We start from the raw sequence: 27,687 nt of genomic DNA, 5'->3' as shown, positions 1-27,687 counted from the left end.
CCCATATCAACGGTAAAAGAGTAAATATCAATTTGAAGAAAAGTTTCTGAAAATTGAACAAAATCATTAAATACATCAAAAATCTTAATTGTTCAAAATTCACAACCGAAAACGTGAAAAAGATGAGTGCTCTCTCAGTTACTTTAAAAAGGTTTCGCTCTATATGTCAAACAAGAAGTTCAGAGAGAATCGCTCTTTAGTGACACATTTCTAACCGTTCATTGTAACCGTTATTTCTCTCTCTTTAAAAATAAAACATAAACTTGAAAGAATGGTTGTGTTATGAAAGAATAGGGAGCATATATTTTTTGTTTATCTTCGACCTTACGGTGAGTATTTTGTGATAAAAAAAAATTTACTAATCTGTACTTTCTTTCTTATTCTATTATTGTCTTTCTAAAAACATTTACTCTTGTTTTTCGAGAACTGCTAAAATAGCCCTATTCTATCTTTCTCCAACATAACTTTACATTTCTTAATAAAATACTAAACATTTACGAGCAGCTTGATTAAGATCAATGGGACACTATTCTGATGACAAATTTAGAGTAAGTATAGTGATCTTAATTTTTCCGACTCTCATGTATGCAAACCTGGTATGCTATGCAAATGTATGCAAACCTGGCGATATCTTAAGGTATCACCAGTACAGTTTATTTAGCTTATTTTTATTTCCGATTTTGAAGTAGAATTGTTCTGTTATAAATAACACTAATTAAAAAGGTATTAGTGCTGCATGACTTTCTCATTTAAAACTCGAAAAAAATCTGTGTTTTACTGTAATTATACCATTCAACTAAGCCTTCATTAATGTATGTTATTGCGATTTTCAGATAATGCATCATTCATTTTTTAGTTGAATGCCTTATTTTTAAGGACTGAAATTCTTTTAATATTTACTCTAGGAAGATTTCCCTATCTCCTTGGAGTAAATCTGTGGCACTACATTTGCCAAGTCTTGCCCACTGGGATATTACAGTATCTTGATCTGTCATGCCAACTATAATTGCCAAGGTGCCAGATAGATTTTAAACTTGCAATTTAAAAAACATGTAGATGTTTGACCGGACGTAGCTACATGTTATACCTTTTGAGTAGTCCCTTTCTGTATGTCTTTTTTTAGTTTCTGGCGGCCCACTGTGTGGAAGTTTCCAAGACTTGGCGATTATTCTGCCACAGGTCACAATATGGAAATCTCTCCCATTTTTTTTAGTTGCATGCCTTGTTATTAAAGACTACATCATTTCTGTTTTATTTATTGTAGAGGGATTTCTGTATCGTGATCTGTGGCAGAACATTCGCCAAGTCTTCGCAACTTCCGGCAGTGCTTCACGAGAAACTAAACCTAAAAAATAAAATAAAAATTGCAGTAAGGGATCAACTTGAAAGGTATAACTCATAGCCACATCCGGGCAATATCTATGTGTTTTTTGTTTTGTTTTTTTTAATTTGCAAATTTAAAATCTATTTGGCACCTTGGCGATTGTAGTTGGCGCCACAGAGCACAACAAGGAAATATCTCCCTCATAGCTATCCTGGGCAGACAGTTACATATTTGTTTTCTTAAAATGGTTTTTGAAAGTTTAAAATCTATTTGGTACAGGGTTGGCAAGTTTTCGACACGTGACGGTTTTTACCGGTTTATACCATGGTTTTTACCGTCATGTCAAAAAACCCACTGTCGAAAACTGTCAAAAACCCATAGTTTTGGTAAAACTGTATTTTTGAGTTTAACTGCTTATAATTTAAAATTAATTCATTTCTGGGCAATAAAAAGTTAAAAGATATTAGATAAAGTTGTTAAAAGATATTTAAGAACAGATTCTTGCATTTTTCCAACATGATTATATCAAAAACATACTATTTGAAGTAAAATATTAGGATACTAAGCAAAATTTTCAACATTTCCAAGCATCATTTTGTTTGGCATATTACATTACTGAAGAATGTCAAGTCATTCTTGGCTTAGAGTTTGTTAGTAATTACAAGCTTTGAAAGTTTTGTTTAGCTTATTTCTAATATTTAAGAAATGCCAAATTTTAAATTCTTCTTTTTAGTTCTTGAATTTATTCGTAGTTCCAAGCTTTTTTGTTTGTTTGTTTATTTCTAACAATTAAGAAGTGCAAAATTTTGAATCCTTTGCAAATCAAGCTATAATGATAATTGTTTATTTCTAACAATTAAGAAGTGCAAAATTTTAAATCCTTTGCAAATCAAGCTATAATGATAAAAGTAAGCATCACTATTTTCAATAAGTATATTACAATATTTCTATATGAATGTATATCCTTCTATAAGAATACATGTTTATAGTTGCAAAATCAATAGCAATCATTTACAACATTCATTTAACAAGGCAATTATGTGAAAATAATATATTGCCTGCTTTATGCCATAAATTAAAGAAAACAGTAGGTTTTTGACGGTTTTTACCGGTAAAAACACGGTTTTTACCACTGTCATGTCAAAAACCAGTTTTCGACGGCAAAAACCCAACCCTGATTTGGTATCTTGGCGATTGTAGTTGTTTCAGCTGATCACAATATGAAAATATATCCTTTACCCTTACTTTGTCTCCATTATCTAAATAAGTGGTTCCCAACACAATGACCAAAGTGTACTAGGGGACTGCAGACAATATGGTATTGGGCCTTGAAGCTGTAATCATCCACTTTCGATCTGGGTATTGACTCTCCTTGATTCCGGGGTCCTTGATTTCTGTTCTAACAGCTACAATCACCTAAGCACCAATTACATTAAAAAAAAACATTTCTATACTTGCCCATGGTTGGCTACTCAAGGTCCAGATTTTTTACTTCATACCCATTTTTGTGAAACATTTTAGCATTTTATTTTTAAAATTTAAACGTATCACAATTTTCTGTGAGAAAATATCCTTCAAAAAGTAAAGACAGAACTATTTTATTTAGTGATGAACTATTAATATACTTGTTTAAAATTCGTTACAGGGTGTCTAGCAACAGCAGAGTTACCACTCTACAGGAAAATAAAGGGAATTTAAAAATCAATTTGATTTGAATTTAAAAACTGGGAAAATGCAGGGAATTCTGTTTCTTATTTTTTGTCTTTTAAAAAATGGTGACCACTCAAAGGATAATCTGTGGGTAATCTTTCATTTACTCTAGCATTATTTAAGTATGTTCAGCTGTTATTCCAATAATTAAAACTATTAAATATAATTAGCTGAATGTAGCTCACACAAGAGCACAGAAATTGTTGTTTCCTCTTAATATATTGTGTATTATATGCAGGGTTGGGTTTTTGACGTCAAAAAGTGGTTTTTGACATGACAAGGGTATAATACTGGTTTAAACTGTCAAAACCCCATCAAAAACTGAAGTTTGCCAAGAAAATATATAAATTTCAAAACTACCAACAATTGCCATGCATTATATTGAAATTTAATTATACTATAGGTAATCAGCAGGTTTTAAAATATTTTTTAATTAAAATTAAGGTAAAATAACAGATTTAAAATCTCAGAAATTTATATTCAAATGCATGTGCAGAAAAATTTTGCACAAAAATTTTTTAAATACAGTACGGAACCCGTTATCCGGAAATCAGAAAACCGGAATACCAAAACACCGGAACAAAATTCGATGAATTTTCCCACCATTTTTTAAAAAAAAAATTTTTTCCTCATAAGATTTTACAATTTTTTTTTTCTTTTTTGAAAGATGTTTACCATACCATCATTTTAGAAATAATCATTACTCTATTATTTCATCGTTTTTTCTTCTTTTTAAGATTATTTCCTAATATTTTTTTTTAGTTGGGTTTAACAATAAGAAAAACGGCTTTTTGTAGTGATTCAGAAAACCGGAAAAATCAGTTATCCGGAATAGCGATGGTCTCAATCGTTCCGGATAATCGGTTCCCTACTGTATTTATATTTTGAAAAAAAAAATTTTTTTTTTTGATACTTAAGAAAATTAAAAGTTTATTACTATGCATTTTTGACATATAAGGAACATATAACTAATATTTATAAGGAACTTACAAGTTATGTTGTATAAATACAAACTTGATACAAGTGTATAAAAAATTTTTTTAATGTTATACCGAATATCTTTATTATCCAGTATGTTAATTTGAATTTAAAAGTAGTTATATTTGTGAATAATGATAAATACAATTCATATTGTTTATTATATTTATTTATAATTATTACACTTATCATTTTAAAACAATTTTTACCTCTTAATTTTTTTTCTCCACTTGTATTAAGAATACAAATAATGCATATCTTGAAAGCAAGAAGTAATTATTCAACAACTGAATATTTAGATATTCAACAAAACTATATAGTATTCAGCAAAATGAAATTCATAAGTATTTGGATAAGCTAAATTTTCAGCATAGTAAATGAATAGGCTGAATATACTGTAAATCGACACTAACTACTCTGTGTATTTAACAGAAAGCACTTAAATTTGTATTGTCTTATGTTAAAAAGATTATTAAGAAGATTTAAAAGAATATTAAAAAGATTTTTCTTTAAAAGATGTCTAATGTACAAAACTGCTAATGTTTATCTTTAAAAATGTCTAATTTTTAGTATAATCTATACTATACACTAAATTTGGTTATAAATAAATTTCTTAATAATATCACTGCAGATTTTCAATAACACATGAAAATGAATACATAATATTACAAAAGATGTGAGCTTTCCATACCCTCCAACTTATGAGGATTTTGAAAATAATTATTTCTAGTGGTAGCGAACCAAAGTAGAAATTCTTAAAGCAAATGGATCTCTCATAAAACTTTTATCAGAACTTAAGAATCTAGCCATATGGCCTGCACTTTTATAAGTAATAGTGGACAAGTTACGCTAAAATTAATTTTTTTTAAATATTAAGACATTAATTTTGCTACCGTCTGAAAAGATTTCTGAAACTACGGAAATTCCGTAGCAGTTGGAGGGTATGGCTTTCAAAACTACAAGATTTTGGTTACTATTCAAAATATAAGTGTTTCTTCAAAATTTTAAATTTATTTTTTCTAGAACATATTAGAAACACTATTCTTTATAAAAAATATATAAATTTTATGTATTAATTAAATTTCACATATGAATATAGGTTTTTGACGTGACGGTTTAAACTGTCACATGTCAAAAACCTGCCAACCCTGATTATATGTACAGGGAGAACACAGGTACTTTTTTTTCCAGATTTGAGTGGCAACCCTGAACAGGAAAGATAGTAATAACCTGGAATTATCGGGGAATTTATTGGTTTTGGTAATATCAGAGAATTTCTGAAAAATTTTAGAACGAATGATTCGAATTAACGAAGAATTCAAAAAGTGTCAGAAAACTTGAAATTTTAAGCTGTTCACACTGTTAGTAATTTTTTAAAAGAAAATTTTGTAACTTAGGTGATTTTTTTCAGGCTTAAAAAACCGAAAAAGAAACTGCTTCCTATTAAAAATTCATGAAGCCTCTAATAATTCAAAAGATAGAAAAAATATTTGAAGTATAATACCAAATAAATATTGAATCTTTTTTTTGTACTCTAATGGTTTTATTTAATATTTGTTTGTTTTTAAACCCTATAAATTTTCTTCAATTAAAATATTTAATTTTAATTTATATTAATCATCAAAATAAGTATTGATTTAATTTTTTATTCATTCATTCTGTGGCAGAATTGCAGTGACGTGGCGACATTGTAGCAGACCGTTACATAGTTCTTGTAGAAATATTTTTCTTTTGAAAAGTTTAAAAAAAATTTTTTACTAATTTCTGCACAATATTTGTATCATGCATTTAGATGATCATATTTTGACACACTTAATTTATGCCGATAGTATCGTAAATAGATGTAATGTTTTGATTGTAAAATTATTAATATTGCTTTTCACGTGTTTTTTAAGTTTCTAGATATATTTCAAACAATATTGAGCATTCAAATCGTGCATTTGAGTATTTAGTTTTTAAAGCAATAATTCTATTGAATTTTTGGCTGTTATTGTTATTGATTTCTCAATAGTTTTTAAATTTGATATTACAATTATTTATTATTATGCATTTGAGTAACACCTTTTTGAGGAGCCCAATTCGCGTGATTATGTTGTCGATGGCTTTTTTTCGACAACAAATTTCATGATGATTATTTACTAAATGTGAAGAAGAAAATAATTTGTGCGTTACGCCCCCCTCAGCAAAATGCAAAAATAGTATTAGAATAAAAAATGATCACATGTTTAATTTTTAAAAAAATTTTGTTTTTTTTTGTAAACACAGCTTTTTTGTTAATTATTTATTATGTAAATTAAATTAGTAATTATTAATAGTTATTAATTAAATTAGTAACATATATGTTTGTTATTATTGAAAGTATCTTGCAGAAAGATATTAGTGCTACATAGTTACGTCTGAGATAGCTATAAAAAATTCTGCCACAGTGGTAAAAATTAGGGTTTTTTTTTTAAAATTTATTTTTGAATGATTATTTGTACTTAATGATGTAACCATTTCTAGTAATTATGATAATTATATTCATTATAATTTATTTCTAGTTAAGAATGAAAGAAAAGTCAGAAGTATTAAAACCTCACAGTAGATCTGAGAAATCCTCACGTCATGTCCAAAGACCTTCCAATGATCATCTCCATATGGCTTCTAACAGAGATAAGTCAGAACACAGGTCTTCAAAAAAGAATCATTCTAACAAGTATGCTGATGATGAATACAGAAGTGTAAAAGAAAGCAGCAAAAAGAAAAATTACAGGAATGAAATCAACTACGATGAATCATATGAAGAACTTTCTCGTAAGAAACGAAAAATTGAAAAAGAGCTTCAGGCGTTAGATTTAGAAGAAGCAGCTGCCAAAAAGTAAGAACAGTTTAGTTCAAACATTTGTCTCAAAGCAGAATGTCAAGTATAAATTAATTTAAAACCAATTTTATTTCTATTATAATTACTTGAATAATACTTAATATATTGCTGAAATTCCATAAAATAATTGAACGTACTTCAATCGAAAAAAGGGTTGGTGTCATGGACGTCCTAAACTAGTTTTGGACAGGGTACATGGGTTTTACTGACTAAAACCGTCTTAAAGTGTCCAAAACCTTGAATAATGTAAAAACTCTATGTGCCGCCATTGTACATATATTAATAAATATTTTATACAATTTGCTTTAACTTATTAAAGGAAAATAATACTTTTTCCCATATCCTTTAAATATGAATAAATATGCTTTTAGTACTGGTAAACTATGTTTTTGCGTAAGGATAAATAAATGCAATATTAAAAATAATAATAAGCTTTTTTGATTAAACAAAAACTTGTTTATTTGTTGTTTAAAAATTAACCTTTTATTTTTCGCAATATTTTTATTGAATTGTGACATAATTTGAATAAGCGGGTTTTAAACAGTTTAAGATTGTTTTAGACAAAGGGGTTTTGGACAGGATGGTTTAAACTGTAGATTAATCCATTCTGTCCTAAACCTTGAGAACTCTGCAAAAACCTTTGCCCCATGGCAGAATTACGGCGAAATTGTCACTCAATGTTATAGAGTTCTTGCAAAAAGATTTTACCTTTGGGAAGTTGAAAATAAAAATGCCAATTCAAAATCAACTGGAAACATTTGACTTAAGAAATTGGTTTAAATCAGATGTTATTAGTGAATTCTGTAAATGGCACAGTTTGGGCAAAATACTGTGAAATAGCTCTATATTTGAATGTAAATAAATTGTTAAATTTCAAAGCAGCAATGAATTAAAAAATATTTAACAATACATGTCCAATATTTTTAAGTAACTCTGTGTTTACTTTTGAACTTTTTGCAAAAACTACTTAATCTTTTGCTTGCAGCACGTGATGAAAACCACTTATTTTTACCAGGTGTAAGCAAAAATTTAAAGTAACACATAAAAATATTGAAAACTATATTTTCTGTATATATGGAAAACTATACATTAGATTGTTAAAAAATTTTGCATTTTAAATAAAATGCTTTAGACTATTGATAGTTTTCTTGGAAGTTAAGCACCCATCCTACACTTAATGAAAAAAAAGAAAACAAACACTGACCTGGAAATTTTAAGATTTTTACCTGAAAAAATCAGGGAAATTTGAAACCTGATTTAAGTGGTCACTCTGATTTTAGCAGTGCTAAGTAATTTTTTCAACTTACTACTGAAGCATCTAGAATACATTTCTATAAAATACAGCATTAAACAGCATTTATTTTAGAAGGTTACCTTAATAAAATTTGTCAAAAATATTGGTTTTCACCTTTTGTTAACAAACTTAGAATATAATTCTAAATATAACTGGGCAAAAAAGGACATTTTATCGAGAATATCTTGTACCCACACTTCTAAATTTACACAAGAAAACTTGCTGTATATTTAAATTTGTTTTAAAAAATTGAGATGAAAATTTGTATAGAAATGAAATTTTGACATAGTGTATTATTTTTTTAATGTTCTATAATATATTAAATATGTATGATAATGTAGGTATTTTTTTATGTAATTGTTGGTAAATAATGGTGCATAAATAAATTCTAATTTTTTCTGAAGCACTTTGAGGAAATCTCAAGCTCATTACACTCTTTGCTCATTATTTTTGATTACCAAGCTCATTACTTTTGATTATCTTTTCTATGCTATAAATTATTTTCTGTTGTCCTATTTCATTATGCAAAATCACTTATTATTAGAGCACGAAGTTTGTTTTTAATAAAATAGATGCTAAACAAAAACTGTAATTGCTGTATTGGATAACGATAACGTTAAACCTTTAACCCCTTAACTGCCGAGTAAAATCTACGTGATTCACTCCCCAGTGCCACCGTTTTTCGTTCAAGTGCACCTTCTTACGCGGTGTTTTGGTGGGGTAAGATGATGCACGCTTTGCAATTTAAAAACAGTTTACTTTTACAAGACAAGAAAAAGGAAAGAAAGAAAATACAAAATTTAAATTAAATAATAAAAATACAATAAAAAGGATGCTAAAACTTAGCTGTTGTATGATAAATCCTGAAACATGGTTGGACACATAAACCAACACCACATTCATCGCACTGATAGCGGGATTCACGATGAATTTTTTTTCTTGAACAAACAGCACATTTTCGCGATGCATTTTTCTTTGAAGACGTTGATGGAAAGAATAAAAAGCACCAAATACATACGGAAAACAAAAGCGAAAAAAGAATAAACCCGACCTTACTCAAATAAATACACACAAGCGATTAATATGATATCACTTTACCATAACATCCTTTTCCCATTCCGAAATTAGTAATGCATTCGCAAAGCAAACACTTTCAAGGCCATTTTACTGCATTCTGAAGTAGGGGGTGTAGTTCTATTTATAGCAGCGCAATGCAAAGCATCGTACTTCAGGAAAGCGTATATATACGCCTGCGGCAGTTAACGCATCGTCTGGCCGAGACGTATATATGCGCCCGCGGCAGTTAAGGGGTTAATGTTGTTTGAAATATATTTCTGTTACCTGGTCCAACCTGCCCCATGAGTATATTAATCTTTAAAAATGCAATTTTTTTAAATGCTTAACAAAAGATAAGTGCTGTATTGGATGAAATGAATCTTTCAATGTTGTGTCAAAATATATTTCTGTTACATGGACCATAGCGCCCAGTGTGTATTGGTCAACTGTTCATGATTTTTCGAAATAAAAACAATTTCCAGCAGTCATTAATGTTTTTTTAGTATACATAAAAGGGAGGATTTAAGCTATTCGCCTTGTTGAAAAAATAAAACGATACAAATAAGTTTTTAATGAGATAAGAAATAAAAAGTGAACCACCTAACCCCAGTCAGAGGTGCCAACATGCTCCGGACTGCAAATATATATTTTAAAGTGGTAGTTTATCAATTGTGAATCTTAGTTTAATAAATTCAATTTAGTAGATTTTTATCCACCATTATTTCTGAATAATTTGTAGGCTTATAAGATTCACCACTTTTTAGTACTTTAGTCATGCTATACCTTTTAAAAAGCAAGCAAATAAAGTCAAATATTTGGAAAATTTACTTTGTAGTTATCTGCCGTTTCTTTAATTATTTTGGCGTGTCCGGAGCAGTTGGCATCTCTGCCCAGTTTCCACTGTATCATGATACTCAATTATAGTGTGCACCGTTTTTAAAAAGTGCTTAAAAGTTCTTATTTTCGTTTTTTAAAGGTGCTTTTTTTATTGGGTGTTTTTAAAAAGTGCTTAATTTTCCCTATTCGAAAATGAGATTTTTTATCTTTGTCATGTCTATGTTCGCCCCACGTATTATTATGCAAGAGCATGGTTTGCACATTGCTCTATTCAATGTTTTCACAATTCCTTCAAAGACAATGCATTTTGGCATACCGTCGGTCCGTAGTGTACGAAAGAGCCATTAATTTTGCATGTTAGATTAAATACTTGCAAGTCCGCATATACGTATACTGAGCTGGGTTCGGTGAGTTTCTTGCACTCTCATGTTCAACTCTGCAGCATTTTGCTAGATATTCTCAATTTCAGGCTTCATTTTCCACCCTCTGAAATCGAACCAAAAAATCTCTCGATCTTTTTGTGGTGGTTAATATAATAAAGAAAAGAGTTCTTTATTAGAAGAAACTAGTTATTTTATCATAATCTTGTGAAGTCTTTGAGAACTATTTTGCATTTTGTTAATGTATGTATGTTTTGCATTTTGTTAATGTATGCTTAAAAATTTTCTTTCAGTGCTTAAAAGGTGCTTATTTTTTGTTGAAAGATTTGGCTATGCACCCTGTCAATTCAACATCTGTACCTTTCACTGTAAATACTGTCATTGTTGTCAACCTGTGCAGCATTTGAAAAATTGTTTCATATTTATGACACTATGAAATTTTAAAGATAATTTAGTAATTTTCTTTTCTTTTTTTTTCCAGGCAAAAAATAGACAAGACATCTAAACATCAAATTGTTAGTGATGGAGAAAAATCTACAAGTGATGAGCGTTCTAATTCTGGAAGAAATAGGTTTGAATTTGTTTCTAAAATGCATTAAAATGCATGCATGTTTCTAAATGCACGAAAGAGCCATTAATTTTGCATGTTTGATTAAATACTTGCAAGTCCGCATATACGTATACTGAGCTGGGTTCGGTGAGTTTCTTGCACTCTCATGTTCAACTCTGCAGCATTTTGCTAGATATTCTCAATTTCAGGCTTCATTTTCCACCCTCTGAAATCGAACCAAAAAATCTCTCGATCTTTTTGTGGTGGCTAATATAATCGAGAAAAGAGTTCTTTATTAGAAGAAACTAGTTATTTTATCATGATCGTGTGAAGTCTTTGAGAACTATTTTGCATTTTGTTAATGTATGTAGTGCTTAAAAATTTTCTTTCAGTGCTTAAAAGGTGCTTATTTTTTGTTGAAAGATTTGGCTATGCACCCTGTCAATTCAACATCTGTACCTTTCACTGTAAATACTGTCATTGTTGTCAACCTGTGCAGCATTTGAAAAATTATTTCATGTTTATGACACTATGAAATTTTAAAGATAATTTAGTAATTTTCTTTTCTTTTTTTTTTCCAGGCAAAAAATAGACAAGACATCTAAACATCAAATTGTTAGTGATGGAGAAAAATCTACAAGTGATGAGCGTTCTAATTCTGGAAGAAACAGGTTTGAATTTGTTTCTAAAATGCATGCTTTAACTTTATGAATTTCTTAAACATCCCTCACTGTAGTATTTACATACATTTTTTTGTGTAAAAAATAATTTTTGCCATGGTTGGGCTGTTGGACATCCTAAACAGGGTTTTCATGGATGTCAAAAACCCTTAATTCTAATCTGAAATGGCAAGCTTCTTCATTGTGGAAATAACCGCCCCGAGAAGAAGTAAGTTTCTTCTGACCTAAATTAAAGAAACTTTTTTTTTTCGAGCAAAAAATATGCAATGTAATTTTAACTGTTTGCAGTTGCAATCTAGGTTTAATAATATGTTAAAGACTTTAATACATAATTTTTAATTAAGCGCAAACAAAAAAGCACCAATTCTAACAAAAATAAATTTTTGATGAATTGCATATATTTATATAGTAATATACTTTATTTCGTTAAAGTACTGTTAAAATAACATATTAAAAACTTATTAATGCTACTAATTTAACAAATCACAACTTGCAGCCGACCAACTCTTGATGTATGGCCCGTGGCAGCAACCTAAACAAAATATGGAGAATTTTTTCTTTAAATTAAAAAAAAATTATTGAAATTTTAAATTTTGCAATGAAGTTTGCACCCAATCTCGATCAATGTAGTTTTTGGGCAGCTTTTTTTCAATGGTTAACGCTACGAATTCATGCATAGTTATTTTTTATATGACATTATTATGATACACAAATTTTGAATTTTAGTTATCACTTTTGGCACTCTTCATGTGTGCCGATTTGATTGTAAATCTGGTGACTTTTTCATAGTTATTGCAACCCATTTTTACATAATTTCTGAAATCGCCATTTTTTAAAAATTGTTTACCTTCTTGAAAACTATGAAGCACTTTATTTGCACAATCTTCATAGCCGATCATTTGTTTTTGGCAGTTATTGCTACACATTTCCATGTAGTTAGTGTTTGATATTTTTGGCACTATATTATTGCGAATCATGGGTTTCGCAAAACAAAAGCAAGGTCTAATATCTAACAAGAAGGGTGGTTTATGATCCTCATTTATGGAGTTATTATGAAAGTAATGTATTCAAAAATTGTGTGTCATGTGTGCATTTCAATCATAACATAACGTAAACAAAAACTATGCTGAATTGATCGTAAAATGTTTAATGGAAAGGAAATATGAAATTAAAAATAATAATTGACCAGAAAAAAGGCTTTGTTTTTGCTATGAATAACTAAAGATGAAAGTAATAAATTCAAAAATTGTGCGTCCTATGTGCATTTCAATCAAAACATAACGTAAACAAAAACTATGTCAAATTGATGGAAAATGTTTAATGGAAAGGAAATATGAAATTAAAAAAAAGTAATAATAATTGACTAAAGAAAAGGCTTTGTTTTTACGTGTAACTATTGCGTGCACTTTTTTTAAAAATTAATATTTGAATTTTATAATCAAATATCTACCTTCAAGAAAATTTATTTTTAAAATCTATAATGTATTATATAGTCTTTTTTTTCTCTTTTAGTTATAAAAGTGAAAGAAGAACATCCAAACATCATACTGTTAATGCTAAGGATAAACCATCAAGTGAAAACAGGCGGTTGACCTTTGAAAGAAACAGGTTTGAATCCTTTGTTATTTTTGCACTTACAAAGAAACGTCCCCATATACCCCCTTGGCAGAATCGTGGCGACACAGCGACATTATCACAGAACAATATTGATTTGCCTGAAAATTCTATTTTCTTTTTTGCAGAAATTTATGTTAAATTTTTCTAATTTTCACATATTACTAATTTTTACACATCACAAATTACTTCTAATTTTCACATAGTTTTTTTAAGTCCTATATTTTTAATACGACATTGTTTATTACTACAGCTGGATCTGGAAATGAAAACACACATGTAGTGTGTTTTCATTTCCAGATCCAGAACCCTTTTTGTAGAGTCCAATACGCATGATTTCGCTGTCTATCTGTTTTTCGTTAGTTACTGCTACGAATTTAACGCTTTCTTATTATTTTTTAAAATCTGATGATGATTTGCAAATTATGAGAAAAGAAATAATTCGAGTGTTTATCCCCCTATGAAATGCAAGAATTTCGCCTATAATATTAGAATTAAAAAATATTATGTATTCGAATAAAAAATATCATTTATCCAATTTCGAAATTAAAAATTGGTAGATAAGATATAGCTTTGTAAATAAATTATATGTAGGTGTGCAGCGGACACTGTATATTTATTTTGGCTCTAAATTTTTATTTTTACCCCTTTCTAGCGGAGGGAAAAAGCTATTTTGCAAGTATCGAATTACATGATACTCTCGCTTGATGCAGGGGTAATTAAAAGCCTTGTTTTTCTAAATATAACTCAATTTTTAATGTCTTTATGTATTGTCGCCTAATAGATGGAACATTATAAATGCGCATATTCATGGCTAGATAAAGAAATTTAGAATTTTTCGTTTGTGCAACTTCACACAAAAAAACCCAATTACCTTGACCTAATTTTAGGTACTTTTTTTGTATACTGTAAATCAAAAGTCAGTTATTGAAATCTAGCTACTCTACTAAATTTTTCTCTTTTTCTTGTATCCCTACTGTTTTGGAGATCTGGACCCAAAGAAGATCAATCCTAGCCCAAGATGTCAGATAAAGGCCAAGTTTTACAGTCTTGCCACTTGGCCTTCAATGTCTAACGAAGGAAATTAATCATTAAAACCTTTTTATCACTAACCTGTAAAGCAAAAAGTGAAGAGAAAAACTGAACCTTGTAAATAACTAAAACTTAACTTTAAAAAGAAAATCCTAATCTTGGGTTTAAAAGTCATTTGACTTCAAGTGTTAACCTTACAAAGCAGAAACACAGAGAGAAAAAAAGTAGCAGATTATTTTATTTTTATGCATTATAAATTTTGCATTTTTTTATACTTAATAACTGAACCAAACAATTCTATCTCATCTCTTCCTCTCAAATACAAATTTTTGGCGATAGAATGGTAATTATAATACTGTTGATTCAAGCTGTTTTCAGTAAATTTTAAATCAGTATCTGCTTTCAATTTCGTACTGAAGGTAAGTAAATATAGTATGAAAAAGTGTTCTCATTGGCTTCTGTGAGACCTTAGAATTTGGTGATTTGTTTTTACACGGTTGTAATATTAAACATTGATTTTTTGTAATCACTTGATCTAAAACATATTCACCCGATTTAAAAATTTGATATTACAATTTGTATTTCCGAGTTTTTAAAATCCAACATCGCGACTTTAGAATCCAAAATCACGATTCATATTCATTTTAAAATCCAACATCGCAATTCTTGAAAGAAGAAAGTTTTTTCTTGAATTAGTTACTATAAAGATGTGATATTGTTCATTAGTAAGTAATTTAATTAAAACTGTTAGTGCAAAAAAAATTATGTTTAGTTGGAAATGTGTATGGTTTATAAATATATGGAAATTTTTTATGTTTTTGTGTCACAATTACCCCATGATTAGCTTATCAGGCTTTGTGTTTCCAATTTTGTTTTTAACAAGTTGGCAGTCGTGAGTAAGATTAATGTATTTTAACAATGGTAATCAATTTGAAAGGCGAACACAAAGTGCGTATGATTGATGCTACTGAAAAAGATATATTCAAGTTTGATTGGTGGTTAATTTAAACAATCAAAGTGACTAAAATTGCTAGTAACAATCTATCAGAAGATAACTAAACTCAGCGGCACGACAGCTCATAGAGAGCCAAGGCCTACTGTGCCCATCTCAGTTTTCTTGACCTTGAGCTCTGGGGTGCAGGAGCAGATGTTCCGGTCAGGTGGTCAGCCGAACCCCCAGTGTTTAGTTCCCAAGCATGCTTGGTACTCATTTATCGACCCACTGAAGGGATGAAAGGTTGAGTCAATCTTGCCCGTCCCGAGGATCGAACCAGGGACCTGTGGCACGATAACGCGAAGCGTTACCGCTCAGCCACCGGGCGTCTGTCAGAAGATATTGAGGTGAAAGTTGGCAACTATTTTAATTTAAAATGATTGATTAACTGTTTTAATCAAAATTTTAAAATTTAAGAAAAATTTTAATTTTAAAGTCTAAATGCTGCTGCCACTTTAAAAATTAAATAAAAATCTCCCGGCAGAGTTAAAAGTTGTTTTTATATATCTCATCGATATGACAGAGCACTTCTCCCAGTGACTGTGTTGTAAAAGTTCAGCTTTTTTTTATTTTTGTCCACTTTCATGCCTGTATAACATAAATGACAAATCTGTAATGAAGCCAAGCCAATGTAGTCAAAAGAGGGTATAGTTATGAATTTTTCAAAAAAAAAAAAATTGAGCACAGTGTTTGTTTTAACAAACTACAAATTTTTCTCTTATTTCGATAATGAGTAAGAATTATTTTTTGAAATACACACATAAATTGGTATTTTAAAAAACGCAACTGAACTCCGTGATGCAACAGCTCATAGAGGGCCAAGGCCTACTGTGCCCATCTCAGTTTTCTTGACCTTGGGCTCTGGGGTGCTGGAGCAGATATTCCGGTCAGTCGAACGTGGAACCCCCCTTGTTTAGTTCCCAAGCATGCTTGGTACTCATTTATCGACCCACTGAAGGCATGAAAATAGTATAAAAGGGTAATTTAATTTTTGTTGAGGTTGAAATTCAGTCATTACATATCATTACACATTTTGATGAATTTATTTGTAGGTAATATATAGATATCTGGTATGAAATAAAGAAATAGTCAACGCCTCTAGTCCCGACATTACTAAATTCGCAAGAATCTTATAAGCTTTTAATATCTCATTTTCAAATGTATTATTACAATCATTTTTGCATAATAATAATTATACAGTATTTTCATTTACGGGGTAACCGCGCACCTTGAAAGTCAATGAAAATCATGGAAAGTCATAAATTTCAGTACTAAACAAAATTTGTCATAAAATGTCATGATTTTTACTATTTTTTAAAAAAAATCATGGAAAGTCATGGATTTAAGTATCCGAAATATCTAATTTTTAAAATGGAATCCCCCCCCCTCCAATTTCATCCTGTTCCAAATATCTGAATTCCTAACAAAATCACCACTCAGTCATATTTTATTAGAATATAGAATGATTATATCATGTTCTTTAAAAATTATCATGTTCTTTCAGAAAATGAAAGAAAAAACATCATTTCTAGAGTGAATTATTTTTTAAACTCTCTCTTCTGTGATTTACGAATTTTTATTATTTATTTTTTTAATTTTATCAATTTAAAATTCTAGTTGAAGCAAACCAGTCATTGGCAAATTTTTTTAATTCCGAAATGAGAACTGAAAAATCAGGAGTATTTCTTTCTTTCTGATTAACAAGAAAAGTATCTTTAAAATATAATTCTGCAGAAAAAAATTATTTGCTTTTGTATTTTTTTCAGCTATTTTATTGTTTCAACTTTTTCTTTACTCTGTTTTTTAAATTTAAAATCTATAAATATGAAGATGCAGAGTATAACAGTTTTGGTTATACCTATCATTTCAATTAATGTAATTATAATGCTTTTTTAAATTTTTTGTTGCGTTTTTGTTGGAGAAAATAATAACTTAGTTAAATCATGAAAAATTCTTGGAATTAGTCGTGGAAAATCATGAAAAGTCATGAATTTGAAAATCTAAAATTAGCATTTAGAGCAGAGGTGTCAAACTCAATTTTGCAGAGGGCCATATATTAAATTTAGTATATGTAGGCGGGCCAGATGCAAATAAAAAAAATTTACTGAATTATTATAAAATTTGATTTATCTAATTATATAGTTTATAATATACGGTTGTTAAAAATCATATCAAAGTTATAAAAGATGGTAATTATTTTGAGCTCGAGGATCCAGATACCTGACTTCTCTTGTTTTTGACAAGCTCATTGTTGTCCGGTTTCATATTTGTTATAATTATTTTAAGAATTGATTGGAGATGTTCATTCGTAAGTCTTGCGTGATGTTTGTTCTTACTTATTTTCAGGGCGGAAAACATCTGCTCGCATAATTAGGTGCCACCAAACATGCACAGAATGCGTGCTGCATGCTTTTTTAATTCCGGGTAGTTATCCAAACTCTTGAAATATTGTGTATAAAATGTAAGAGCGTTAACCTTCTTAAATTTTTCTTTCAAAATACTGTCCGATTGAAGATTTATCAACTCCATTTGCAAATGAACTGGTGCCTGTGAAGCTTCAAAATTGAATGGATTGTTGAAAATTGGGAATTCCGTTTCATTCATTTTGTGGAAGTCTTCAAAACGATTGTTGAATTCCGTGATCAGATTTTGCAGAAGTTGAGAATAATGATCAAATTTTTTTTTTGGTTCACTGTGCCAAATGATTTTAAATGAGGGAAATGATCCAAAGTTTGATTCCTTACCTGATTTTCCCACAGCCTCAACTTTGTTTCAAAGGCTTGAATACATTTGAGTGACAATCAGATTTTTACCCTGTAACTTTACATTCAGCTCAGTCAAGTGTTAATTCATATCTACCAAAAAGGCACAATCGATCCACCAATCATTGTCATAATCAATTGGGTTGCCATTTTCTAACATGATAGCTTGAATGGGGTCACGTAATGGAAAAAATCTTTCTAAAACTACTCCTCGACTGAGCCAACGAACTTCGGTGAAATAAGGGACATCAAAAAATTTTTCGTCCAAATCTTGTAAAAACTGCCTGAACTGCCGGTGATTTAGTCCTCTGCTCCTTACAAAATTTACTATTTTAATTATAAGTTTCATGACATGGTCCATTTTTAAACGTTTGGATGCCAATGATTCCTGATGAATTATACAGGGAAATCCCACAAAATTCCCTGATGCTTTCAGTTTTAATTTAGTTACAACGGCCGAATGTTTGCCAGCCATGGCAGGAGCGCCATCCGTAGTTGTGCTGCTAAGTATATTCCATTCGAAGATTCCGCTTGTTGCTAAGAAATGACGTTACTGTCAATCTCTCTCGCTTGTCTAGGCACGCGCTGCCTTTGAAATTACTTATAAATGTAGTGTGCACACTTTAAAACTTCCGTAGAGAAATCGAGTGAAGTCTATAAAAGCTCTAAAAAACACGATTCTTCTTTCTGTGACACATCGCGATCGCGGGCCGTATTGATACGAACCGGGGGCCGGATGTGGCCCGCGGGCCGTATCTTTGACATGACTGATTTAGAGTAAAATGAAAACCGGATACAGTTTAAAATTTCACATGTGTTATGTTCCTTATCTGTCTCTCAGGCTTGTAAATATTTTTTGAAAAAGATATTTCCTTTTCATGTTCTTTCTTTTTTTTCTTCTTTTTTTTTTTTTTGTCATGTATGCTACAGCGTCTTTTTATTTTATGAATCAAAATATTTTTCACTTAAAGAAATGCTTTCCATGATTTTTGCATGGTACAATCATACTTGCCAAGTCTCCTGTTTTTTAACAAAGACTCCTGTATTTTAAGACTATCTCCTGTTTACTAGTTTATTTTCAAATTTCTCCGTATTTGTTGAAGAAATTTGAAAGAAAAAAATAATAACTTTGGATAAAATAGTTGCTGGTGGCAAAAATACTTCTCTTTTTCCTGAACAGATGGTGCTGCAGTATGTTGAATGTTAATAGTTTAAGTAATTATGAACAATGACTTAAAAATTCTTAGATTAAGATTTATATATAAATTTTTTACTTTGCTTAATTTAAGTGCTTATATTATTTCCAAATTTGAATTTCTCTTTTTGACTTACATGATGTATCAAAACATTACTCATAGTCTAAAAAAAATTGCTAGTTAAATCTTAGTTGTTTTATTTCTCCAATGATGACAGACATGTATATATTGGAAACAACAGGATTTTGAAATATTAAATATAAAAAAAGCTATCGATGCAGTGTTTTGTCACACAGAAAATTGGTCAATTCTAAGAATACTTTTCTTTAAATAAATATGTTGTTACATAATTTTTAAATTCTAATATGTTGTTATTTAATAATTTGAATTAATCTTATTATTATTTTTTTTATAGGCAAAATTTAGATGGAAGGACATCTAAACATAGAAATGTTAGTGACAAGAATGAACCATCAAGTGACGAGAATAGGCGTCTGGCTTCTGAAAGCAATAGGTCTGTAAAATCTTCTGAAATGCTTTTTTCCTTGCCTTAAAATTTTTTTACATTTCCTTACAGCCATATATTTAAAACGAACTGTTTAAGTTTGTTTTTTTTGCTGTGAAACCTTTAATGGCCAACTTTCTTTTGGCTGAACACCTACTTTATGAATAAAGTTTATTCTGAATTCTGAACATATTAATCAAAGAAAAACTAATAATTATTTTGAACTTATTTAATGTAAAGAGCAAGGGCCAGGATAGCCTGGTTGGAGCTATGTCCAAGAGGTCATGGATTGGACTCTTTTTATTCTTTTCTCTACATAAGTTTTTACAAAGTTTATATATATCACACACAAAAAAAATTTTCAATTAGTCATATACCAAAAAAAAAATTTAAATGTTTAACGCTTATTAAAGCTTTGAAATATGACCTTGAAAAACTTATCGCTTTATTGACACTTTTTCTTTTAATACAGTTTCTTTTTTCAAAATTATGATTTATTTCTTATTTTATTTTTTTTTGCACATAGCACTGATCAAAAACTTTTGGAGGGGAAACATTACTGTATGCATTAAAAGTTTTTAAACCATTTTCGGCCAAAGGTGCGCTAACGAGATCAAGGGTTCTTAAGACACCCAAAAATTAATGGTTAAACTGTTGAGAAATTTTTAAACCATTAAAGTTTTTTAATTTGAAATGGTTATTGGCAAATGAAATTTTTTGAAAATATATAATTATTCCTTTTGAGATTTATCATTATTTTTTTTATGTTGGATTAAAGTTGCAAGTCAGTAAATAAAAATAATAAAACTAATTTCATAAAAAAAACAAGTATTCAACCAAATGGTTTGTTCATTGATTTGGTGAATGGTGCCTATATGCCCAGTTTTATTTCTTAAATAAAATATAATTTTTTGAATGCAAAATTTTTTGTGTGTCTTAACGAATATAATGTAAGCATATTTCAATGAAAATACTGTAAAACTTGTGTAAGTTGACCACTTGTGGTGCATTGTTTTAGTGGGCAACATATAGAGGGGGTGGGTCATTGTTTACTTTTTCGTTTCCTATATCATGTTGCTATATATTAAAAAAAAAATTTTACTTAACTTAAAAATTTTATTTAGCAAATAGCCAAATGAATATCTTAAGAAATGTGTTTAAACCTGAATGAACTTCAATTTGTTACATATAATTCTAATATATAACTAACTTTTAAAAATAAATTATTTCATTAGTTATGCATATGAAGTGTTTAACAAAAATAATTTCTTAAAATATCAGAACAGGAAAACATGTAATTTGAAAACTTTAACAAAACAAAATTATTCGAACACTTTAAAATTTATTTACTGCTCTTAAAGATCAAAGACCATAAATAAAAGATCAAAACATATTTCAGAGCATTCATTTATTCCAATGTTCACTATTGCAATTGGAATAGCAACTTTTCAACTAACACACCTGTTTTCAATGAATGAATGAAAGAAATGATCAAAAGCTGACCCCCTACAGTTTCCCCAGATGGTCAACTCACAGAAGGGTTTAGATTAGCTTTTTACACCATATACATTGCAAAATGACAGAAAATTTTCTGGTCAACTTATGAGGGTTTTAGAATAAAATTTCATAATACTCCTAGACAAAATTGACTTATTTCCGTGGTCGACATACAAGATAGACAGGTGGTCAAGCTACGAAGGTTTTGCTTCTTTATATTACATAGTAAAAATTCCATTCTTGATAATTCAAGTCAACTTACAAGGGTGGTCAATTTTGCAGATTTCTCTGTTATACATTTTATAAAATTTATATGCTTAAGCTGTGTGTAACATATTTTGTTAAATGTGGTATTCTCCTGAACTTGAGCGTTTAGGGTAAAAAGAAAAAAAACTGGATTGTTTCTTAAATGCAAATATATATATATATTCTGCTAAATGTCTCTTACTTTAATGTGTAAAATTTATAGAAAATTTTAAATATTTATTTCTTAGGCAGAGACCAGAGAGAAGGAAATGCCAAAATGTTAAAGTCAAAGAAGAGCCACTGAGTGATGAAGATAGGGAGAGAAATAGGTCTGAACCGCTCTCTTACTTTACTTTGTCCTCTTAACCAACATGCAAGGTTGCAAGTAATCAAAAAAAAATTGCATTTGGTATACAGTAGTATATAAAGATAACAAAAAAAGTAATAAGTAGTTCTATAAACTGATTCTTCGACTAATTTATTTTAAGTATTGTGTACTACTAAAGCAGTGGCAGAAAAATTACCCCTTTTTTGTTATGTTATAAATTTTGTTTGTTATGCTGTATATATTTTTGTTATGTTATATGAGAAACTAGGTAATCACTTGAGCAAAAAAAAAATTTTCCTGCAATTATTAAACCATAATTTTATTTGTAAAATTTAATAAGTGGAAAAAAAATCCATAAATCAAGGAGAAGTTCAGGCTCGGACTGGGCGATTCATCGGCAAACATCAATGTTGTGTAATCATCGCCGATCCGATGTTTAGGTTGGCGTCTTTTACGGAGCATCAGAAATTCCAGTGTGTATGCGCAATGAATATGCTGTTTCCCGATGCCGCGAAAAGCAATCCTTCAATTCCTGGAAATCCAAGAAAAGAAAGTGATTCTCTGAGGTCTATTCATGTTTTGCTATTTGATAATACTTTGAGATCACTTTTGTCTTGTTGAAGAAAAGATAGATCTTGATCTGTTCCGATACGACTTTTTGTTTATTTATTCTTTTACCGATTTATTTTTCTTTGTTAAATCTGAAGAATTGCATTTCTTCAATATGTGTAAAATGTTTTCATTAATAATTTTGTATAAAGCTCCAATATTGCATATTGACCACGTTTTTAATTATTAAAAAATGATTATTATTATTGTTAGAAAATATTAAAAAAATTTAATATTTTTGAAAAAATTTTGGCAAACGATTTTTTAAACCCACAACTTATCAAACCCAAATTTTCTTTTTGAGACAATCGTTTCGTTTTTATTTCTTTAGCATTTAAACTAATTAGCAAACAAATATGCTAGTTAGTTTAAGCAGACAATATTTTAAATTACGAAGTGAGGCACAAAAACGTACTTGAATAAATTTTTTGACAGATTATGATTCCTGACCCTCAAAATATAAGGCGTACCCGTAATCTGAGAAATATAGTCCTAATAATTTGGTCAGGAGAGCGATCGAAAGTTAGGGTCTCTTGATGTTGATGCTAATTTTTGCGTATTTCGTCATCTTATCTCGAGAACTTTTTACTCGAATTGAAAAATTTTATCACAAAATTATAAAATTCGTTTATCAAAAGATCATTTTATGCAAAAGTGATTTTAATTCATTTTTTTATTAGTAATAGTCGAAAAAAGTTTGAATTGTAAGGTATACAATTTTTTTTAAAGAATATAATTTTTTATTTTAAAATAAAAAAGTTAAAAGAAATTAGTTGAATAGTTTCTGAAAAATAAATTTCAAAAAATCAGACTTTTTGAAATCTGATTACTAAGTCAAAAGTAGTTTTTTTTTCATGCACTACACTCTATCCACTAATATCAAATATTAATTGCTAAAATATTCATGTTAAGATAAATTTATTACAATATAAAAGCTGAAAAAAAATATGTGCCAATTTCTTCTAATTTTATTTTCTAGAAAAGTTATTTCTTAATGTAATAATTTTTTAATGTGTTTTTGTCTAAGATACCTAACCATCTTTAAGAATGTAGAAAATTAACCATAATTTTTGTTCGCCAAGGTTGAAATACTATTCTTTTTTACCCTTCTTAATTCATCCTTAAAGATAATTTACTCATATTTTTCAAAGCTGCATGTAAAATTTTAATGAATTATTCGTATCACTAGTTAACTATTTATTCAATACCCTCTTTCTTTAATATAAAATCTTCCGTTTTTTTTTTCCAGCAAAATCTGAAGGTTGAAAAGATGTGTTTTGTTTAAACTGAAAAAGACAGTCTACTGAATTATTTTGATCCGAAAGAAGACAATATTCAAAATAAAAATAATAAATAAAAGAAAACATTGCAATAAATATTTTTTACTGAACATTGATGTACCAGGCTATAAAGTCATACATTTAATTTACTCCTATCTTTACTTTTTTCCCTATTGATTATATTTTTTATATAACTTTATTGAAATTAAGTACAACATTCAATTATAAATCACTTAGTTGTTTATATATGCCAATAAAATGAATATAATTCGTATAATGTTAGTTTGATACATTTTGGCGGATTTTCACTTTCTATAAATTTTATCTGAATATCCCTCTCTTGAAATCTTACTCTCTTTTTTCCCCAAACACACTAAGTTTAAATTCTAAAAATCTAATACATATATTTAAAATTTCAGTTTTAGTCTAACTGAAACAGATGTGACATCGCGATGTTTGAGTGGCGATGCATCACGATGCTGAAATCTTGACATTGCCCAGTCCTAGTTCAGGCTATATTAATATTATTTAATTTTATCTATTATTAAAAAGCCATTATGTTATTACATTTTAGAAAAAAGCCTTTTTCTCATTATTATCTAATTATGAAAGGTAAAATTCTTAAATTAAAGCTATACAGAATTAATGCAACCTGTCTCCTGTTTTGACATATTTATAACATGTAAGCAAAAGCTGATAAATAATATTTTTTCTTTTTATTTTATTCTTCTGTAATAATATGTATGATTCCTAAAAAAATAAACTTTGATCTAGTACTAATTTTTAAGTAAGAATTATGTAGTCTGATTTGAATGTCTGCTGTATGAAAATGTTGGCAACAAAAAGAAATAATTTTTGGGGGCTGCATGTTCAGGATGCTGACATACTTATAACACAATCAAAATTTCAGGTCATGTCAGGTCAAATTTTCTTACTATTGCCATGGCATTCTGGTAATTTTATTGCATAGATTGTGGAAATCCTTGAAAGGTTGAGGGGAAAATTGCAAGTTATTTGACTATGCCTCATTGTAGCCTCCGGCACACCTTGATGCAAATCTGTTCTTAAATTTGTTTGATTTAATTGCAAATACAGTGCACTCCCGATTATCCGGGTTAATCACCGGGACAGGTCACACGGACAATCGAAAAACACGGATAATCCGAAAAATCCTTTTATTAAAGAAAAAATCAATATCAGTACAAAAAATATAAAAATTACTGACATTTGCATGCTGTATAACATCAAACTAGGAATTTTCCTTTTAAAAAAATGTGTAATGCGTCTTTGCCATATATCGATACACATATTTTACGAACCGCAGTAATGTCACCGTAATCAAATCCTCCCACATAATCTAATAAAGTTTTTACAGAGCAGCAGAATGAGAAATTGTATTTCCCTCATTTACTATATCTTCTGCATCAGTTACTATCATCACTATTTAATTTAGCAACATAACGATGTCTTCATTTGTCAAATGCTGGAAGTCAGGCTCACATGTATCACTTTGAAACCAATCTTCGAAATTTTCTTCATCAAGAATTTCGAAACCTTAGATTTTTTTGCTTGTTCGAGAATACTGTTATCATATTTTTCTTGAACATCTGAAGAAGATTGTTCATCAAGCGATATGTTCTTTCTCCAAGATCGTGATAATGTAGACGATTTTACCTTTGACCATGCTGCTGATATTCCATATACTGCAATCCAATAACGAATATTGCTTCCAAAAATTTGGAACTTCATGAATCAAATTTTTTTAATCCTGAAAATGTTTCTCTTTATATTTTTCGTGTGACCCTGGAATGAGCACGGATAATCCGCTAACCGGATAATCCGCGCACGGATAATTGAGAGTGTACTGTAGTTCAGTCATAGTCCTTCGGTTTTTATGTATGCATCAACAACAAACTGCTGAAAAGGCTAAAATTGTATCAAATATCAAGTCTGTAAGCATAGTATTGTAACTGAGTAATTCTGTTACAATTGTGTTGCTCTTCTACATGCTCCATTTCAACATGCCAACCACTCTCTCCTTGAGGAAAAGGTGGAGAATAAACTGTTGGATTAGTGCAATGCTACATTGGAAAAATTGTTTTGCACGTATCTAGAACAGGACGCATTTTTTCGTATTTTATTTTATAACCGTCATTGAGCAGCCAACCCAATTTTTTGGGTTTATGACTACTAATGTTCAACTCGTAGCCTTGTAATTTTGAACCCAATTTGATTTTCCCATAGAGGCAACTTTTAGTATACTTCCCAAAAGAATTCTTGCTTAGAAATGAGCTGCACAATAGCTACATATTTGGCTGATGAAACTGATGTCATTTTCTTCATCAACAGTTCAATCATGTATGATGTCACGCGTCCTACGCATTCTTTCAATGTTACGTCTTTCATAACTGTCAGAAATGCTATCTTCTGTTCTTCGATCACACTTCTTTTATTATACATAAAGAGCATAACAGCATGACTCATTTTTCAATGAATAATAATATAAAACATAATCGATGAAAAAAGAAATACATCAACAAAGACCGCTCATTTCTACCCAGCTGTTAAGTTGTGGAATAAATTAAAAAAACGAAGTTGAAGCTCAAATCAATTCCGGAACATAATTTTTTTAATAAAGTACACTTACAATTTCGAATGAAGAAAAACGCATCTTCATCCTTGACAATGTGCATAGTGTTTTTAAAAAGTGCTTTGAGGTGCTTATTTTTGATTTATATTTTTCAAAAGTCTTTAAAGTTGTTGTTTTTTTTTTGGGGGGGGGGGGTTGCGAAAGGTCCTTAATTTTCTATCTTTTAAAAAGAGATTTATTCTTTGCCGTATCGATTGTCTAAAATACAAAAGAATGCATGATTTTTCACAATTTTCTCTGCAATATTTATCAGATACTAGTTATTTTATCATGGTTATGTAAAGTTTTTGAATTTTATTGATTTTATGTTTATTTATTAAGAACTTAAAGCAGTAGGAAAAAAATTTTTTACTCTACAGATATTAATTATAATTTTTTTTTGGAAAGGGGTTAGAAATAATTTTTGAGAGCTTAAAAGGTGCTTATTTTTTGCTGAAAAATCTGGCTATACACCCTACGCTGTGTATAGTTTTATCTATATGACACAATTTATATAAGTGCTAAATATCTACTTTTGTAAAATCTTAAATATTTTGAATAAAAGTATGCAATAATATAATTTCTTTTCAGGCACAAATCAGAGAGGTTTACATCCAGGCACCAGAACGTAAGCGTAAAGGACGAGCCATCGAGTGACGAGAATGACCGACTGCCTTCTGACAGGAATAGATCCGAGTCTTCAAGGATATCTAGAAATAATGAGTCAGGGCAAAAAACTGCGAAAGATAAAGAAAAACCAGATTTTGCCGTCTCTGGGAAATTGGCCGAGGACACAAATATATTCAATGGGGTTGTGATCAAATACAACGAACCCAGTGAAGCCCGGAAGCCGAAGAGAAGGTGGCGGCTCTATCCTTTCAAAGGGGAATCCGACTTGCCTTTTATACCCATTCATCGGCAAAGCGCTTACCTTTTAGGCAGAACTAGAGCTATTGCTGACATACCGATTGACCATCCCTCATGCTCTAAGCAGCATGCCGTTCTTCAATTCAGATTGGTGCCTTACACAAGAGAGGATGGCACAAAAGGAAGGAGAGTAAGGCCGTACATTATTGACTTGGAATCTGCCAATGGCACTTTTGTCAACAACAATCGTGTAGATCCACGTTGTTATGTTGAATTGATGGAAAAAGACGTCATAAAGTTTGGTTACAGCTCCCGGGAATATGTGTTACTTCATGAAGAATCTAAAAATGACGATTATGAAGATGTCAGAGATTCGAGTTAAGTGAGGGTGAGAGATTCAAGAGAAAATTTAAATTTGTATATAATCAATGTAAAATATATATTTTATTGAAATAGCGA

The 27,687-nt window shown here is 29.7% G+C and overlaps 1 protein-coding gene across 5 annotated transcripts; it reads left to right on the top strand.

Annotated features, from left to right (window-relative positions):
• The first annotated feature begins 190 nt into the window (after positions 1-190).
• LOC107451985 (uncharacterized) lies at positions 191-27,687 on the top strand. 5 transcript variants are annotated; one of them, XM_087158779.1, is made up of 9 exons: positions 229-329; positions 1,265-1,389; positions 6,553-6,869; positions 10,921-11,010; positions 11,571-11,660; positions 13,182-13,277; positions 19,683-19,781; positions 21,764-21,844; positions 26,953-27,687. In XM_087158779.1, exons 3-9 carry the CDS (start codon positions 6,559-6,561, stop codon positions 27,608-27,610), a joined length of 1,425 nt encoding a protein of 474 aa, XP_087014905.1. In that variant the 5' UTR covers positions 229-329; positions 1,265-1,389; positions 6,553-6,558; the 3' UTR covers positions 27,611-27,687. The 5 variants fall into 5 exon arrangements, with proteins under 5 accessions (XP_087014903.1, XP_087014906.1, XP_087014907.1 ...); XM_087158777.1 differs by lacking the exon at positions 1,265-1,389 and having other exon boundaries at positions 191-329; XM_087158780.1 differs by lacking the exons at positions 1,265-1,389; positions 11,571-11,660 and having other exon boundaries at positions 191-329.

This window comes from Parasteatoda tepidariorum, chromosome 3, assembly GCF_982258835.1.
Source record: "Parasteatoda tepidariorum strain Cologne lab strain chromosome 3, Ptep-v5.0, whole genome shotgun sequence".
NCBI classification, from domain to species: Eukaryota; Metazoa; Arthropoda; class Arachnida; order Araneae; family Theridiidae; genus Parasteatoda; species Parasteatoda tepidariorum.
Note: the sequence above shows the minus strand (reverse complement) of the source record. Positions and strands in the feature narration are given on the sequence as shown.